General features: G+C 41.9%; 1 protein-coding gene across 8 annotated transcripts in view; it reads right to left on the reverse strand.

Moving 5' to 3' along the window:
* Positions 1-1735: 1735 nt before the first annotated feature.
* tll1 (tolloid-like 1) overlaps positions 1736-18766 on the reverse strand; it is a 53047-nt gene continuing 36016 nt past the window's right edge. For all 8 annotated transcript variants that reach the window (XM_046418642.1, XM_046418606.1, XM_046418589.1 and 5 more), the window contains 5 exons: positions 13353-13478; positions 9530-9657; positions 5373-5586; positions 4837-5087; positions 1736-3732 (listed from right to left, as the gene is read on the reverse strand). In XM_046418642.1, the coding sequence (XP_046274598.1) occupies positions 3598-3732; positions 4837-5087; positions 5373-5586; positions 9530-9657; positions 13353-13478 (854 nt within the window). In that variant the 3' untranslated portion in view covers positions 1736-3597. The remainder of the gene's footprint in view (positions 3733-4836; positions 5088-5372; positions 5587-9529; positions 9658-13352; positions 13479-18766) is intronic.

Raw genomic sequence — 18766 nt, forward strand, 5'->3', positions numbered from 1 at the left:
GTCAAGGGTAGATACCATTTGAAGTAAGGGAGAAAAGATGTTTTTTTGTAATTTGGCCTAAACATAAAGGGATGGTTACAACAGTATGACTGCGGTTCTCTGGATTATCTGTAGATGGAGCCAAAGTTAAAACACCGAGGTGGATCTGACACAATGCCGCAGATTCACAGGATTTGCTAAATATTATGAACATACAGGCTGTCCAAGTCAAACTCACCCTGTCATTCAGTTCATAAGCTGTCAGTTCAACATGATTATACAACATGAACACTCCAGAGCCTTCACGATAACAGTAAGTACTAAAACTCCCTTTTGGGGAATGCAGTGAAGAACAATTTTAGAGCTCCACCTTTGAAAACAAAACTAGAGCGGCCTCTAGTGGTCATCTGGTTGTATAACTGGCAGGAAACAGCTGGAAGTGTGTTGCAGCTCATGTGTGACAACTGAAGCTCATCCAGTAGATCCTGTCAAGGCAAGCGGCTTATCCTCAAGATATCAGCAAGCTGTTGTGTTTAAAATAGGTCAAAAGTACTAAATGTTTGACTTATTTAAAGTAACATTACTGTTGTTGCTAGCCTACAAATTTTCAAGGTGCCATTTTGGTAGTTTTCATTTCATTTATGATCATAAATCTTGTCTCACTGTAGTACCAAACTGATTGCATCATACTGTAAGGATGGCAGTTCATACAATTTGAACTCTTATATGGAGTTAGGACGGTGCCAACAGATTAAATATAAACATATTCGTTGTTTAATTGTAATCAGTTTATAGATTATGACATTTGAAAGAAAAAAAATGTATGAATTAAATATGCATTAAGAATGATCGAAGCAGCACCAGGAGATCTGACTGCTGTTCTATGCTAGCAGGAGTCACCTGTGGGGGTCAGAGGTCATCGGCTGAGCAATTAGACCTCCTGTCGTTTGTCTCTGGGTTGGACGCCGTTTAATTCCCAGCTGGCACGCTGCTTACATATCTTTGAGCTTTTGTAGAGTTGCAAAGCTGAAAACAAATGACATGTGAGATAACAGGAACTACAAGAAAGACTAAATTTTTAAGTTTTAAAGTCACAAAATAATTGAAAGTCTCTTTTTAACATGTCTTAAAACCATATAACCATCATGTGAAAACCTGGTAGGCAGAGTTTAACTTTGTACAGCACCAGGCTAGCTGTTTCCACCTGTTTTCAGTCTTTATGCTAAGCTAACCGGCTGCTTGTTGTAGCTTCATATTTACAGACGTGAGAGTAGTACTGAGCTTCTCATCTAACACTCAGCAATAAAGTGAATACAACTGAACACTGAAAAGGTCTACTGGATTTAGTCTATTTGCACATTCCAGACCCTGTTGCAAAACACAAAACAGTTGTAGAAAAAAACAAAACAATAAATACAGAAGTGCGGACAGGAAATAAAGGTTAGTGTAACAAAAACGCTAAAATGGTCTTTAAGGTTTTCTTTTTAGGATGGCTTCTTTTACGACACCTTTGCCATGGACTAAGGCTGGGATACCGAGGAATAAACACAACAGACCACTAGACACCATCAAATGTCCTTTCAGCATACGATTATTATGTGAAAGAAAACACATGAATGTAATTACCACAGTGGGAAAATGCCAGGCTGTTTGGCACTCGGCACAGTACTCATTGTTTTGTCTTAACAGGAGAAAATCCAGAAAACATGACTTCATTCACAAAACACAGCAATAATCCATGAAACACACATGAGTGTAGTTTTTACACGTGTGTATTTTAATGACCGATGCAGAGGACGTCCTGTCAGTGTCTCTGGACTACAGAGGTGGGTTAAAACAAAAACTACGAGTGGATCAGGGTCACCTGGAGCTTGGCACGTACAGCATTGAATGACTGAACTCAAAAACGCACAATTTACACACATACACATTATTTCTCTATAATCTCCTATGACACGCGCTTACACGTTTGCATTCAACACGAAAGTGATGCAGCCCGTGTGCGCCTTGATATTCGTTCAACTTCTACAGCACTTTGCTCTTCCACGCTTCACATATACAGAAGGGTTAAGTGTGTGTTTGGGGAAAATGCACACACAAACGAGGTGTGTTTTTGTGCATCTGTGGACGTGTAAGCGTGTGTGTACGCGTCTCTGAGAGCAGCTACAAAAATGACACCCGAACACACATGCATCACTGACAGCCTAGCTCACACACAGACTACATTTCCCATGTTCTGTTTTAACAGTAAAACCATTCAAGATCTCCAAGCAAATGAAATACGCTGCCAAAAAAGCCTTGAAAAACACTCCGCTGACACAAGACACCTGTGCAAGAGCATAGGAGCGACCTCCGATAGCAAACGTTTTGGTTCTAAGGCAATATTGTAGTTCCACAGGACTAGTGCTGTTGATGCAGTGTGCTGTTTGCACGCTGACTGTGTCCCCTACTGAAAACCTTTACTTCCATCCGCAGTCATTTGTCATTCAGTGTATTTTTATTTTTAGCACCATGGGAATCGTTCTTTCAATCTGAATCGTGTCACTCCAAGAGACAGCTGTGAAAATATTCCCTTCCGATATCCACTGGAAAGAGAAAAAAAATCTCTTTTGAGGAGTGCGAGGTGGAAATTGGAAAAATCCATGAAAGTTCCTTGGTTTGTTAAAAGATGGTGCAAAACTCAAAAACGGCATGGACAGACAGACACACACACACACACACACACATGCACACAACATAAAGCAAGGCTTAACTTTAACATCACAGCTCATTTGGAAATTCTCCATTTGCATTTTTTCAGATTTTTTTTCCCCAAAATGGTCGTCTGCATAAGCTTTAAGCAAAAGGACAAATGACGGACTTCAGCCTTTTGTTTTTCATCTTTTTCTCTGTACACACAGACACACACACACACACAGAAAACACAGTGGGTTTTTACAATAACACATGAAATAAAATCATTTGCAGCCGTTCTGAGCTGGGTGGAAGAGACCAGTTCCCAGGCATCAAAGGTAATAAAAACGTCTTTTTCCTCTCAGCTACTGTGGGTCTGAGCAGATCACAGAAAGTCACACGGTTCAGGGGAGTCAGAAAACACTCAAAACTCCCTCGCTGGATGCATTTTCTTTTAAGAAGAAAAGCTCCTCAGTTCCTCAAGCATCCATAGTTTATAATTCTGAAAACGAATCTAGTGTGTTTGTGTGTGTTTGCACCCTGTTTGCACTTGTGCAGTCATGAGTATCTCGGTTAACCGATTTGGATCCTCAGCAACTTCCTGTCCACGCTGAGGGTAGCTTCATGTCCAATAATAAAATCCATTTCCCAGATAGCAAAGGCTCAACCGATCATCAGAGTGTTTCCCGACATTTGTTGAAGCTCGTATTCGATATCTCTGTGCTTTTCCTGTCTCATCTCAGAGTGCGATGACCTGTGTGGAGCCACAGTGTGGGGGTGGGGGGTTGGTCTTCCTCCTGGGGCTGGCGAACGTCCATGTCTGCCTGTGGGTTTGAGAAGAAGGGGGGGGGGCGAGCTGTGTTTGTCTTCTCTTTACCATGGTGAAGGTCGGGGTAATAGTGGCGGGACTGCACGGAGGTCAGAGGTCACAGGGTGCTTGTGAGGTCATTTCCTGGTGTGAAGGCTCTCCTGGAACTTGGTGCTCGTGTAGCGGATGTGGAAGCCCTTCTTGCTGATTGTGTCGTCGCTATGGAAGCGGATGAGCATAGCGCTTCCGGGCGAGTAGATCCCCTCCCTGGGCTGAAGGAGAGGAAGACGGAGAGATGTTCAGAGGTTCATATCACTCACTCTACTCTTCATTCACTCCAAAGTGAAACGTATTTGAGCTGCGTCATCCTTACAGGTGGAGCCTCGTACAAATCTGAGGTGCTTTTATGAGGTAATTTTGTCACATTTTAAGCACATTCTTCTTCCACCTTTAGTGTTCCTTCACAATGAGCGTCTGGTCTGCATTATTTAAACTGCAATACTACTCAGAGTGGGTTATTTCTGATGCTGGTGTCAACTAACCCGAATTTTAGTCCTGAGTCTGAGAATCTTAGTCTGACAAATATAAATCTATTTTTCTTCAGAGCTCTTTTATTTTTAGAAGAACGTGGTAAAGTCTCTTCATGAGGCATCAGGGTTTTAAAAGCAGCTGCACAAGGACAAGGCCAAAAAATAAAATACAAAAGAAAAAGTTCCAATTACTCTGTTGGGTCACACAACTCAAGAAGTTCTGCTGATAATAAATGAAATTGATTTCTGTATGAAAACCCAGCATGGTTTTAGTCCTTCACTTCACTTCACTTCCCTCTCCTGTCTGAGGCCACAAAGTTTCATTTGTAAGAAAGTAATTTAGTAAAACAGCTGGCTACTGTATTCTTGGTAAACAGTACTCAAATAGGACAAATAGTGAATTAATTGGGGACTAAATTCATCTGTAGATTACTACACACTTGGTGCTCTGGTGAGTATTTACCCAAACAGGTGCAAACGTCTGGTTAACTGTTGTGGTTTTTTAATGGTTTAATGGGACAACAATTGAGCTCCAAAGCAATGATGAATAAGATATTTGAGCAACAAGAAACATTCTCATAAAATCAGTTCATTACTGGTTTTAGTCTTTTTTGGGATTTTTGGTCAATTAAAAAACAAATTCAGCAGACTTGACCTCTGGAATCTTTTATTAACCATATCGAATTGAAATGAATAAAAATAAAGGGTTAATAGAATCTACAGAACACTAGAGGCCCCAAATGAAACTGTAGTTAAGAATGAAAACTTGCAAAAAAGTTGTTTTAGTCCTTTAACGGTCACATCAAAGATAAGAAATGAAACTTTAATGAGAACTTCAATCCTTACCCCTGAACCACAGAAGCGGCCGAGTCGATGCGAGTTGGCGTCGTAGCCGTTGTACAGCTCGATGTAGTCATAGCCACAGTCAGCCTCTTCTTCTACCTCAAAGGTGATGAAGCCCAGCTCGATGCCGTAGCCCTGCTCGGCTGTCAGCAGCCACTCGCAGTCGGTGTGACCCGGGTAATTATTGTCTCCAAACTGGGAGTGAGAGTAGAGGTTCTTCTGACGAGCTTCCGCCTTCAGACGACCTCCACACTCTGCAGACACACACGAAAAGACTGACGTTTTAATCTGAAAAAATTAGGCTTTTGGCAGATTTTGTGTCCCAGGTGAGTCAGATTGTCATCATGTGCGTGCTGCTATGCACCACTAGAGGGAGATGTTGCTCTTAAAAAATACCTCAAAACGATTGAAATCCAAGCTGGTGAACCCCCCCCCCCACACACACACACTCACACGCGCACACTCAGTGTTGCACATTAAGTGAGATCTTACTGCTAACATTCATAAACACTTCAATATGCCTCCACACAGACACACACCTGTAGAGTGTGTGGCTTGGAAGCCCTTTCTTTGCACTGAGGCGTCAGAGATGAAGCGGAGGTACATCTTGTTGCCGGTGGAGACAAGCTGCTCTGGGATCTTACTGCCACACAGTCGACCCAAAATGGAAGCCGTGTCACTGTCCCCGTCGAAGGCCTCCAGGTGGTCATAAGCACATTCCTGGTGCTGTTCGATCTCAAACTCGTTGAAGGTCTGGAAAAGGCGGAGGCGGAGAGACAGAGAGGAGTGAGAGCCAGCTGAGCGAGGTATGTGTGGGTGTTGAAAGATTAACTGTTGACCTATGCTGTCCACAGTTTTTATAGGGACTTATTTCTTTGTTAGAAAGTGGTTGCAGTGAAATCGTCCCTGGAGTACCCAGAACAAATAGGAACATTGTTTCCGAGAAGACACACTGATGTCGAGTTACTCAAATTTCATTTTTGCAATGTTTTGGGCAGCACAAATGAAATTAACCATTGTATGAAGATGACAGCAGAAATCTCCGTCAGATAATTCAGACCCTTAGCAGATGTAACAAAAACGATCCTTGTGGTTAGAAACCGAGAGAAACAATGTGAGTGCTTGGTTGTCTTTAAATCTGGGCGAACATGACTCTTTGAAGTTACAACTGCACAAACATGAAGCACTTCTGCAGCAACAGATAAAAATTTAAACAAATGATCTCCTCTGTGCATTCAGCATTTTCAAGAAGTAAGGAAGTTGGAGTTTTGATCTCTCCAGACTTTTCTCTTCTCCAGACACCTTGAAAGTAGGTGAACTTCTTCTTCTACTGCAGTAAACTCAGATATTAACGCAGTTTAGCTTTGTGGGTGAAGGAATTAAGCAGAATTGAGAGACTGTCAAACTATGTGTTTTTGGTGATGCTCTTATTTGTTCACTAGAATTACCAGGCCACAAAGTCCCGGACGAAATTATGCGCACGTAAGCATAGCATGATTCAAAGGAAAGAAAAAAAAAAGTGCAACATCAGAGGGCAACAACAATGAAAGGCAGTCAAAAGTCAAGTCAAAGTGAAAAGGAGGAGAGAGCAAGAGAGTGCATCCTCTGTTAGAGCTTTTGTATAATGTGTGAGTCATTTCCTTCATAGTGTGTATCTCAGTGGGGATCTAATCATTCATTCAGCTCTGAGTTAAACTAGCGAAACTGAAAAAGCTTCACTTTGGAAAAAAATCTTTAATTTCTGTAAATCTGTAAGAAAAAAAAACAAAACAAAAAAAACCCCTTTTTTTAGCAACTTTAACACAACAGAAACAAATTTAACACAGAACTGATTGCCTTTAAAGTTTGATATGGGGAGCTCCTTAGCAATCACTCTGACAAGTGAGACATCCAGCAACATATAATTCATTATAATTCCATCTTGCTGTGACCTCAAACAACAAAATGCCAGCGCTGGTGGTGAACCAGAACATTAAAGTTATGCCTGATAGCAGCAAAAGCAAAACAAAGAACTCAAAGATTCTATTTACAGGCACACATAATCATGCGATCCATTGTTAATGTTAAAAATATTTCTATAGTAAGTGAATGCTTTGCTAAAATGTTGGCAAAAGAGCTGAGAATGTTGGAAAGAATTTTTCACCTTCCTTGTTACACACCTTAAAAACTCTTATAAACCAAAAACAACATATATGCATATTCCTCAGTAAAAGAGACCAGGACCCGTGCCTGCCTCCCTCCTTCTTTGCCCACACATTTGCTAACACACTGACATGCATGTACACACTGTCACGATTCATAATCTAATCAAGTCGCAGTGAGCTGGGTCATAACATCTTGCAGGCCTCTCTCTCCCACACACAGTCACACACACACACACACACCTCTCCGAGTGTCTCCTCCGAGCCGTCCTCCGTCGGGCCACAACAAACACACACGAAACACAAATGATTTTTAACACACCAGACGGGAGGAGAGCGGAGAGGGGAAGCCGACGGGAGGATGTCGTGGAGGGGAAGTGTTTGATTCTGGGGTTGCGATGGCTTCCAGATGTTTCTAACTGTAGCTCGGCTCAGACACTGCTGGGTGGATCTGTTTACTCCTCCCGAGAGAATTTAGTGTACGAGTGTGAGTGTGTGTGTGTGTGTGTGTGTGACAGACAGCGAGTGAAGAAGCAGTAACAAAATGACCTTCATGTCCATGCTCAGATGTATGGTATTTTATAATTTTTTCCTGCTGTGATGTCATGACTGTCGATAGTAGAGTACCTCTGCTAATCTCAACACACACACACACACACCCCGAGTCCAAAATTAAGTTTTTGACTCAGCGAACAAGGGAACTGGTAGATGAAAATTATCGTGCCAAGAACGTTTAATTAATTTTTTCTTTCTTTATTTAATTGGTTTTCTGATTTCGGAGTTTACGACGTGCACTTGAAGGCACCGTCTCTGTCGGTGCCCACACGTTTCAAATAGCTTTTGGCCGCTCGTTCAGAACAGGTGCAAAAACCTGCTAAATGTGCCCTGATAGCCGATGATGTAATTTGTGTTTTCGGTTATGTAAGCGCTGATACGAGATTATCAAAACTAAATGACAGTTGATGACAATTTTGATAACATGCAGTGAACTCAGCGTGTGGCTGCAGAGTGGAGGTCACATCCAAATACTTTGCAGAACATGTGCCCTGTGTGTGTGTGTGTGTGTGTGTGCCCACACCAGGAGTGTGTGTGCAAATTGTAAAGACTGCACTCTGTGTGTGAGTGTGTGAGTGGAGGATTATCTGAAGCTCGCTGTGTGGATGAAAGCCAGTGGGCTCCTGTACTCCTATCTTTGTGAGGACCAGTTTGGGCTGATATACATGCATTTCAGGTTAATTTATGAAGGGACTTTTCCAGTTCAAATGTCAAAATGACCTAATTTCAGCATCTGGAATGTGAGGATTTGCTGTTTCTCCTGTGATAGTAAGCTGAATATCTTCATTGGGATTTGGACTGTTGTTTGGAGAAAACAAGCATCACTTTGGGCTTTATGAGCAGGAGGAGCACCACATCACATCAGGGTAGCAGCTGACTAGAAGCAAATGACAACAGTAGTATCAGAAAATTATGAAGGGAAAATAACACAACTTTGGTCCCACTGCCGCTTTTTTCTGTCCTGAACATCTAATGTGAACATCAACAACTTAAAGCCACCCAAGAGTCGTCACGTTTAGTTATGTTTACATTGTGTACAGAAGTTCTCAAGGAGGAAGCTGTGATCTGGCTCCAAGTACACGTACTTTAAAATCCCCAGGGTACCAAATATACAGGCAAGTATGTGAATAATGCATTGCAGCTGGTTGTCAATGCGCCCATGTTGGTAAAATGCATGTATATCACATTTTGTTTGGTCCTCACAACTCCAACGAACTGTTTCATGGTTAACATTAGATGTTAGCGTCAGGGTTAGACTCAGTTCTAAGTTAAGATTAGGGCAAAGTTAGTGATATATAGATGTGATGTGATTAAGGCTGGCAATAGTCACGCCAATGAGGCTCCTCACAAGTATAGAAGTAGAATCATGTTTGTGTGTGCGTATGCAGCACCGAGTGTCTTCTGTGAATGCACCTGAGTCAGGAGCAACTCCCTTTGCATCCAAGCTAACACTGACAAACACCATCTGTCTGTGCTGACGTGAAGTCACAGAAGCTGAGATGATCTCCCGGCTCTTCAGATAAATAACCACGCATCAGAACATTGCAGCCGCCATAATGGACCCAGAAGAGCCCAATATGGTGGTTTATTCCTAAATATGTACATCTGCAGTAACTTGGAAAATGCGACTATCCCAGTGACACAAATGCGTGCACACACATGCAGTACGTATACACACACACACACACATACACAAAGACATAAGGATACAGATGGCCGCTGCCCAAGGCCTCTTTCTAACGCATGAGCACACTCTTGCAGTTAGCCTGAATATACAAACGTGCACTTTCTCCCCCAATCACATTTGGGTTTCATAAGTGGAACATGAGAAAGAGGGAGATCATCGCGCAAAAAGGGGGGGGGGGCAGCCTTAGGCTTTTACATACAGAACACTATACTGCATTGGGGAAGGGAAGAAGGCCAACAGTGCTGAAGGGTTTAAAGAGCAGAAGAGAAATCCTTCACAAGCCCAGAAATATGCTTGACTTCGACACACTTACTATCTTAACTCGGTGTCCAGGCGTGGCCGTGATGTCCCAGGTGCACTCCTTACGGCTGGGATACTTGTCCGGCCAGTTGGGGCTGCTCAGCGTCCCACTGGGGCTGTGGATTTTATGCTCACACTCAGCTGTACACACAAACACACACAGATACAGACACACAAATAGGCACACACACACACACACACGCACACACAAAGGAAGTTAAAATCATGGCTGCACAAGGGAAAGGTCAGAGGAAATGGAAAGGGAACAGGAAGGAGAGAAACCAGAGAACCAAAAGAGAGAGAAGATTTCAAAGAAGCACATCCTGATGACAAGTTCAGTGTGGATTTCACATGTGTGCAGACATGCACGCCTTAAGCAAACACTGCTACAGTGAGTCTTCTGCATTTTGCATCGATGGAGCATAGAATCAAAAGACAAAAAGTATCGGTAACAGTAGTAACAGTACAAGTCATCCATTTTCTAAAAGTTTAATTAATGTTGTTATTCTGAAACGCTGAATGCTTTGACCTTAAAATCCTCTTTCAGGCAGATCCAGCAATTTGAATCAGTTCAAATTCAGGATTCCAGATGGATTCTATTCAGCAACAACAGTCAAGTGACAAATTAAAGGAAACCCTTGAATAAATAAACGGAGAAATATAACAAACTCAGATGCTTCGATACATTACGCGAGGGGTCAGCGAATGATCAGACGAGTCCGAGATCGATCAGGATCAGAATCGACTTTATTGGCCAAGTATGCGTACACATACAAGGTATTTGATAGAGGTTTTCCATTACGCTTGATGTTCTTGCCCAGAAACAGACATACAAGAACAAGAACAAGGATAACAGAGACTGAAGGAAAAAAATAAAGGTGAAGAAGGGTAGAGGATAAAGGATTGTCAGTATGAGAAAAAGGTACGTGTATGTAGATAAAAATCACCAACATAAATAAAGGCATATGTATACAAGTCAAGTGTTCTAGATGACAGGAGTGAATCTGTTGCCTTCACAGTCAGCAGATCTCAATACAGCTTTTAATCCTGATTTTCACCTCTGCCTGGTCTCTTCTCCATAAAAAAATACACCTCTGGGACCCACAGCCCACACTCTATTACAGCATTGCACATTAATAAATATTGCTCTAAATGCACCAAAGGTTAACCAAAAGGCCATTTCTCATGTGTTGCCAACTGCTCAAAGCTTAATGCTTTCTTAGTCACTCCCAGGCTAACTGTAACTCTAAAGGACTCTCTGACAGTGGTGTCTGAGAGGAGGATGTTGTCCAAAATAAGAACTATACTGGACTTTCCCTCTCACCCTCTCCACAATGTGTTGATCAGCTACAGGAGCTCGTTCAGCAACAGACTCATACTGCCACAATGCACCACAGAGCGACACAGGAAATCATTCCTGCCTGTCGCCATCAAACTGTTAAACTCAGCACTGTGACGGACACACTCACTTGTATATACAATGTACATATTGGCTACTTTTACACATTGTACATACCTGTATTTTTAAATTTTCTTAAAAAAATTTGAATACAGTTTTTGTAAATACTACTGTACTTGAGATTTTAGTTTTTGTTTATCCTATTTTTATACTCTGCACTTTTCTCCTTTCTTGGTCGGGAATACTGCATGTGCAATTGTCTGTAGAAACAAGAATTTCCCTCCAGGGATTAATAAAGGAATTCTGATTCTGATTCTGATAAAGCTGTACTCCAGCACAACACATCAGCTGTGGACTAATACTGCAGCGTGCAACCAACAGTCACACATTGCATTTGTGCGTGTGTGTGATGTGTGTTTAATGAATGCCGTGGTTTAATGGAGGCGATGGGAAGCAGGAGGCATGCACAAGAAAACAAAATGTATTCCAGAGTCACAGTTTTTATTTAGAGTCCGACACACTGAATCCATGTACAGAATGAGATGGACGAGTTTACAAGGAACAACGTGGAAATGCAAAGGAGAACAGGCAAAGTATTAACATAGATGTCATATACCACACACACACACACACACACACACACACACACACAGACACTAATGTTACAGAAGAGTGTTACAGATTTAAGCCCTGACAACAATTTGTCCCATAATTGTGTTGTCTGACATAGCAGGAAAAGCATCTTTTCACATCATCAGCAGGAAATAGTTTACAATGCCACAGCACCATAATATCACCAGCAATGAGGTAAATAACCCAACAGTTTCAAGTTTAACTGATGACTTCCTCTACGGGATCCCTGAGACCATAAAGATTTTAAGTTGGTTTTTTTTTTATTTCTTTTTCTTTTCGCTGCTGGCAGGTGACTACTATAACTAAAGGTGTTTGTTTTTTCATATTAACCTAAATTGTTAACAGCACATGTCACGCTATCCAAACGTCCATCTCCACAAGTTGAAACTTTCACACACGCGCATACTGCGTGCATGTACATAACCACACAAGGACACAAGCTGTGTGATGGGAATATGGATTTACATGACAGTGCAAGGTTGGTGGGTCAAGCCGGTCTAATGCACACATAAGCACACACACATATACACACACAGGAAGACAGCGCTACATGTGAAGCTTTCAAGCTCCCAGATGTTTGAAACATGAGTGTTTTTATGAGCAGCACAGGGAGCCTTTAGTGAGGTGTGCATGTGTGGGTGTGTGTGTGTGTGTGTGTGTTGATGTGGTGTGCGTGCACACGTTCAAAAGTTCAACTTCAAAGAGCTGAGTATAATATGTCAATTCAACAGTTTGTGTGTGTGTGTGTGTGCATGGGAGTGTGTGTGTGTGTGTGTGTGTGTGTGTGTGTGTGTGTGTGTGTGTGTGTGCTGATGTCTCTTAAGAAATAATATGTTGGGTCAGAGTGAAACCTTTCTCCCTCTCACACACAAACACAAACACAAACACACATCACAGTGAACACACCCTTAGCGACTTGCAAGCAGAGTTGTTTTTAAGTCATTTGAGACAAGTTCAGGTCAAGTCTCAAGTCTTTCACAGCGAGTCTCTCCAAGCCCGGACCACAGACCAGTAAGCTTGTCACGAAAAAGCTGTATTATAAATCGATAACATGTATATGCGTATGATTTAATTAAACCTTAATAACTTTACAGGTTATTTCTGTGGTAATTACCTTTCTCTTGTCTTTCTGTCCTTGCAAGTCCAAGTCAGTAAAGCTTTTCAAAGTAAAAGTCAAGTTCTTTAAGATAAGTCCAAGTCAAGTGTCAGTGAGCAGAAATATTGCGGCGTGCTATGAGATCCAGCATTGTTTTCAAGTTTTCAAGCTAGTCCAGTTTGAATCTTGAGTCCTTTAGGACAAGTCCAAGACAACTCTCAAGTCGCAACTCATCACAAACAACTTCCAGGTTAAGGATGAAAGCCTTCTAGCATTGCGATTTCATAGCAACAGCAACACAATACACAGGAATAAAAACGTATAGAATTACAATAGTTAACTATTTTACACGTGTCTCTAAGCCTGCCACTAACACTGTTTCTGTTCATTTTGAGCTTGAGATTTGACTGAGTTTCAAGTCAGTGAATTCTCACAGTCCACGAGTCAAAGTCACATCCCTGGTCTTGTCATCTGTCATTTGGAGTGTGGAACACAATGCATGTGCAGAAAACCACTCTTCTCATATAGGAAGGGCCAGTCTGTTGTCAGGTGGACCCTGATGCGGATAAACAGAGTACGGGCTGTATGGCGGACGATGACTGTTCTTGTGAATGAGTACGTGCTTGTGTGAATGTGGCAGCACATGCATGTGAGGTCCAATGTTTTTATGCCAGTGTGTGTGCTGATGTGAATGTACGTGAAACCCACCTTCCTTACAGTCATGTTTGTTCTCATGCAGTACAAAGCCATGGCGACACTGACAAACGTAAGAGCCCACTGTGTTGATGCACTCGTGCTGGCAGCCACCGTTGTCCTTGCTGCACTCATCTTTGTCTGTGAGAGATACACATGCAACACATCACTCATGTGGAGACAGCAAAAAGAAAAAAGAAAGAAAGAAAAAAAAACAAACAGAGGGAAGCGAGAGGTTGAGCAGGAGAAAGGAGTGGAAGGATGAGACCTAAAGGAAGGGGAGGAGAGTTTTTGAAAAACATTAAAAAAAAGAGAGATGATAAGAAAAGGAGTGAGACAAGAAGAAAAACAAGAGAGGATCAGATGGAAGTGAAATCAGTCTAGGAAGGTAAAAATGTACAGCGCAAATAAACTGACAAATGGCAAATAAAGAGAAAGCATGAACATAAACATCTAGCAATCTTGTTAGGCAAACATGGCCACCCAGTATATCAGTAAGACTGCAAGATAATGTTCATTATGCACTTTTTAAAGTATTTATCACAAGGCTGAGCGACAGAGCCAAGTGAGATGATTGGTTGACAGCATACTAAATCCCTTCCCCAAAAACAGCATCTGTCCAATCACAGCTTAGCAACTGACTGCGGGCGCAGCAGATCTGTCAAGCTCAACAACTTCTTAAACCAAAAACACGAGAGCTAAAGTGTAACGAAGCGTAACGAATAAAACAAACAAGTTTGCCACATACAACAGGAACCAAGTGTAAACTTAAATCTCAGTAGTTAATTACATAATTTTGTGGGATTATATTAAAATATTAAAAGGACTGACACACCCAACGTTTGACAGAACCCACCGTGTTGAAGTTGGTCCTGAATACGTGCCAATTTTTTTTTTAATTACTTTAAAGAGGAACAAAGAAGCCTGAATAAATCTCAGTGGTTTTTTAATGTCTTCTGCGTAGTTTGTGAGGATGCTGACTTATTGCCCGGTGAAATGTAGCTTTAGTCTCAGTCTTTTGTTATTGCATTGTGCATGTAGCCATCACATACGAATTTAAGAGCCTTCACGCGGTTCTCAACATGTACAGTCGATGGCAAGAAATGAAAAGCCTGTTTTTGTTTGCCTCCGTGGGAAATCGGGGACTCAGTCAGGACAGTTCAAAATAGTGCTACAAATTTCAAGTGGTAAACCTGCTACTTTTATCATTGTAAACTTTATATGTGCCGTCCTACAATGGAAAACTTGACAGGCATAGCAACAGTAACTAAGGGAGGCAGGGTTTAGCAAAGGATCAACCATCACAGCATTAAATACTGTTTGCAGACCAACTGTTTATAAAAACTAACATCTAGAGATTACCAAAACGAAGAAACCATTAACCATTAAGTTAGCATGAAGGCAACAACATACAGCTACAAAGGGTTAAGTTAGTGCAGGGGTGTCCAAACTTTTTACAAAGAGGGCCAGATTTGGTAAGCTGAAAATGTGTGAGGGCCGACTATTCAGCCTGACATTCTTTGAACCATTAACATTAAATACAAATGAACTATTTTATGATTATATATATTTATTGCAAATGGCAGACTTCATTTTTTTCCATTTTTTAAAAAAAAAAAAAAGTTTTAACAAAATCACAGACCACAATAAAATGAACAAAAAGTCTGTCTGGGAAAAAAACACTTATGGAGATTACTGACATCCAAGTTTATCTGAAGCATTACATATTAGAACTTCTTGGTGAATAATACAGTGGAGTTTAATAGCTCTGCCTCCTTCTTCGCTGACTTTGTTGCAGACAAGGGTTGATAATCCATTCCGCTCCCCAGTCATGGCAGGTGCACCGTCTGTAATAATCCCAGTGACTTTATTCCACTGCAGTTTGAGGTCATCTACGGCGGAACAAACAGAAGCAAATAAATCTGTCCCTCTTGTTTGGTCCTTCAGACTCTGGAGATCCAGAAGCTCTTCACTCACGTTCATGTCATTGTCCACTCCTCTCAAAAAAATCAATAACTGAGCGGTGTCGGATGCATCCGTGCTTTCATCGCAGGCTAACGAAAAAAAGTCAAACTCAGTTCCTTTTGCTTCTAATTGTCTCTTAATATCTAATGAAACATCTTCAATTCTCCGTACCACAGTGTTACGAGCCAGGCAAATATTGGCAAACTCTTGCTTCTTCGCAGGACAAATTTTCTCGACCATTTTCATTACACAGTCTTTAATAAATTCACCCTCAGTGAATGGTTTGCAGTGCTTGGCAATCAGCGTCGCCACCTCGTAGCTCGCCTTTGTAGCATTTTCGTTTGACTCGCGGGCTCTTGTGAAAAAGCGCTGCTGTGCCGTTAAAACAGCTTCCAGTTGCTTCACCTTTTCACCGCGTTGGTTTCCAGTTAGCTTGTCGTAGTTAGCATGTTTCGTCTGGTAGTGCCTCTTGATATTATATTCCTTGAAAACAGCCACAGTCTCTTGGCAAATTAGGCAGACGCAGTTGTTTCGGATTTCGGTGAAAAAATATTCCAATTTCCACTTGTCCTGGAAGCGGCGGCCCTCACAGTCAACTTTCCTTTTTCTAGTTACAGTCGCCATGTCAGAAATGGATCGGGCTAAATTTTAGCGTTTTAGCCGCTAAAACGATCACGCAAGGCCAAGGGTCAAGGCGGCCAGGGTGCGGCCAAAGGGCTACTGCCATCTTCTGGTGAAATGGTGAAATAACTTTTTTCGTACACATTTATTTTATACTGCTGTCAACATTACTGGCGGGCCACATATTATTAATTTTATGACAGAGGCCGCGGGCCGGTAAAAATTTGATCACGGGCCCCAACTGGCCCCCGGGCCGGACTTTGGACATGCCTGAGTTAGTGTGTTTAAGTTGGTGTGTGGTTCAGCTGGCCGGCAAAACTGTCTTTGTGATGCTCTTTGGGTTCACGGTTATGGCTGCTCTGTGGTCAACCTCCGGCCTTGGCTCTGAAATCTCTCTGAACATTACAGCTGTTTTCAGATCAGCTGGGCCAGATCCCTGCAGCTGTATCAGTCTTTTGTGTTGACCCAGCCAACTGAAGGGAAACTGTAAAACGTGATGAGGGCTTCTGTCATCACGTTTGAATCTTGTAAGCCTATGGAAAGATACTGGAGACCTACTTCTCTGTGATTTTTATGTCCACCCGGTACATGGTAGGATATGTGGGCCATTAGGTTGCCATGGTGATGCCTAAATGTAGACCATAAATTGCTCCCATAAATAATTTAATTCAATTTTCGTTCCATAAATTTGCATTCAAACAAGGAGAACTGGTTTTCCTGAAAGTACAGCAACACCTCACTGATGTATATAGAACGGTTGCTCATTCTGATTTATTTATCGCTAATTAGTACCTCTCTTGGCTCAGATAATTATGTCATTAACATCAATAGATGTAAAGTGAACAGTTTCAGGAATAAATTAGACAAAAATGTAAATTATGTGTACAATGGAGGTATGGAAAATATCAACAGGAAGATGGTTTTGTCAGCTTAGCTGGTGCTGAAAAGGTACTTGCAGAAGTCAGAGACCTTAAAACAACAGTTCAACGCTTCAGGGAAATACACAGAATTTGTTTCTTGCCAAATTACATGAAAAGTTCAATGCCACTATCATGTCTGTAGGTTAAAGATGAAGCCAGCAGTTTGTTAGCTTAGCTTAGCTTAGCATAACAAAATCCTCGTACTAACACATCATTCTTGCTCTAGCTTTTTCTTCTGTACAGTTTAACTGGAAAAATATAGTAACAAAAGTGTTAATTAGCTTCAGATGTAGTCATACACAAATCGCAGATAGGCTTATTTCCCAAAATGCAAAACCTTAGTCCACACTGTCATATGCTATCATATATATTGTGGATCGGCTTGTCATCAAAAATCTAATTCAATACACATTCGATACACATTTGGCCTGACGTATTAGGTGTCTTTGGAAGATCACCAAAACAATGTGAAACAAAGTACTTTGTAAACGTGAAAGTCGGGCTGCACAGTAGAAGTTTCTAATAACTGACCCACTGGCAGGCTGCTGCTTGTTAAAAGGTTAAGAGATTCAAAGGATCCTCAGAGACCTAAAGCAAAAACTGAAAGGAGCAGCACGAATGGGTTGTTTTCTCCCTTCTTGCTCATTTTCTATCCCTCATCCTTCACTTTGAGGCGTCTTTTGACCGCATGGCCTGTGCTCATTGTGGCCGGGTGATGACAAAGGCCCTTCAGTGAAGCTGAACAGTGGAGGAACAGAGCGGCTCACAGGGTGGAGGTGGAGAAGCACCAGGGAAGACTCGCTCAGTGTGTGTGTGTGTGTGTGTGTGTGTGTGTGTGGAGGTGGGGCATGTTGACAACAGTGATGGTGTGTCAGAGACAGAAGCAGAGAGGTGGGGATTTACAGATGACCACACAGGCAGACCGAGGAGAGTGTGGGAGACGGGGCAGGGTGTGTTGGTAACAGTGAGAGACAGATTCCTATGAAGAGATGTGCGATTAGACACAGACGCCGAGTCTCACTTCAACCCAAGAGCTTGTGAATCAAACTAGATCTGCTTTTAATGAAACCACTAAATCCTCTGCTCTCTCTCCCTCCATGTGTGTGTGTGTGTGTGTGTGTGTGTGTGTCTGTGTCTGATGTGGTATTACGGTGCTATTGTGGGCTCAGTCTCACCCTATCACAGGCTAAGAAGCTTTGCAGTTGATGCCACACCGTGTCCATTGTAGCTTTCTTCAGGTCAAGCACACAATGTCCACATGCGCGCGCACACACACACACACACACACACACACACACGCACACACATACACACCTCACATGGATTAGTAGTGTGTGGGAGGCCGGAGGGACCTCCCTAAAGTTGCTGGATCTTTGCCAACCAAAAGCTATCCCTGGAAGCTTCTGACAACAGCAGAGCCACTCACACAGCAACTTTTAGAGCACACACACACACACACACACACGTTATCTGTATGTGAGTAAGTAATTTCTCTGTGAAGCCAAGCTCCACTGAGCAGTTTAACTACGTGCACCAGGTGTTTGTCTTAAGTGGCTGATTTCTGAGGAACTCATCCAGTTGACAACTTCACTTCCTCTGAAGGAGGAGGAAACAGCCAGAATGCTACACTGAAGTTGCCTTTTGGATCAGTTTTGCCATTTATCTTTTTGTTTACTGTACATGTTATAGTAAGAAATGAGAAATCTGGATCTTTTCTTCAGGACAACTTCCTGAAATTGTTATTATCCAAAGTTATTATACAACAAATTCATCCCTGCAAAGGCGAGAAGGGGATATTTGTTGTGTTTTTACTGGAGAATCATAGCGGTGTCCCAATTCCATTCAACATACTAATTAAATTAAATGTGATTTCATTTGTTGCATAAATAGTGGTCAGTTGTGACTTTTCTTGAGGACAAATAA

The sequence above is a fragment of the Scatophagus argus genome, chromosome 2, assembly GCF_020382885.2.
Source record: "Scatophagus argus isolate fScaArg1 chromosome 2, fScaArg1.pri, whole genome shotgun sequence".
Classification (NCBI taxonomy): domain Eukaryota; kingdom Metazoa; phylum Chordata; class Actinopteri; family Scatophagidae; genus Scatophagus; species Scatophagus argus.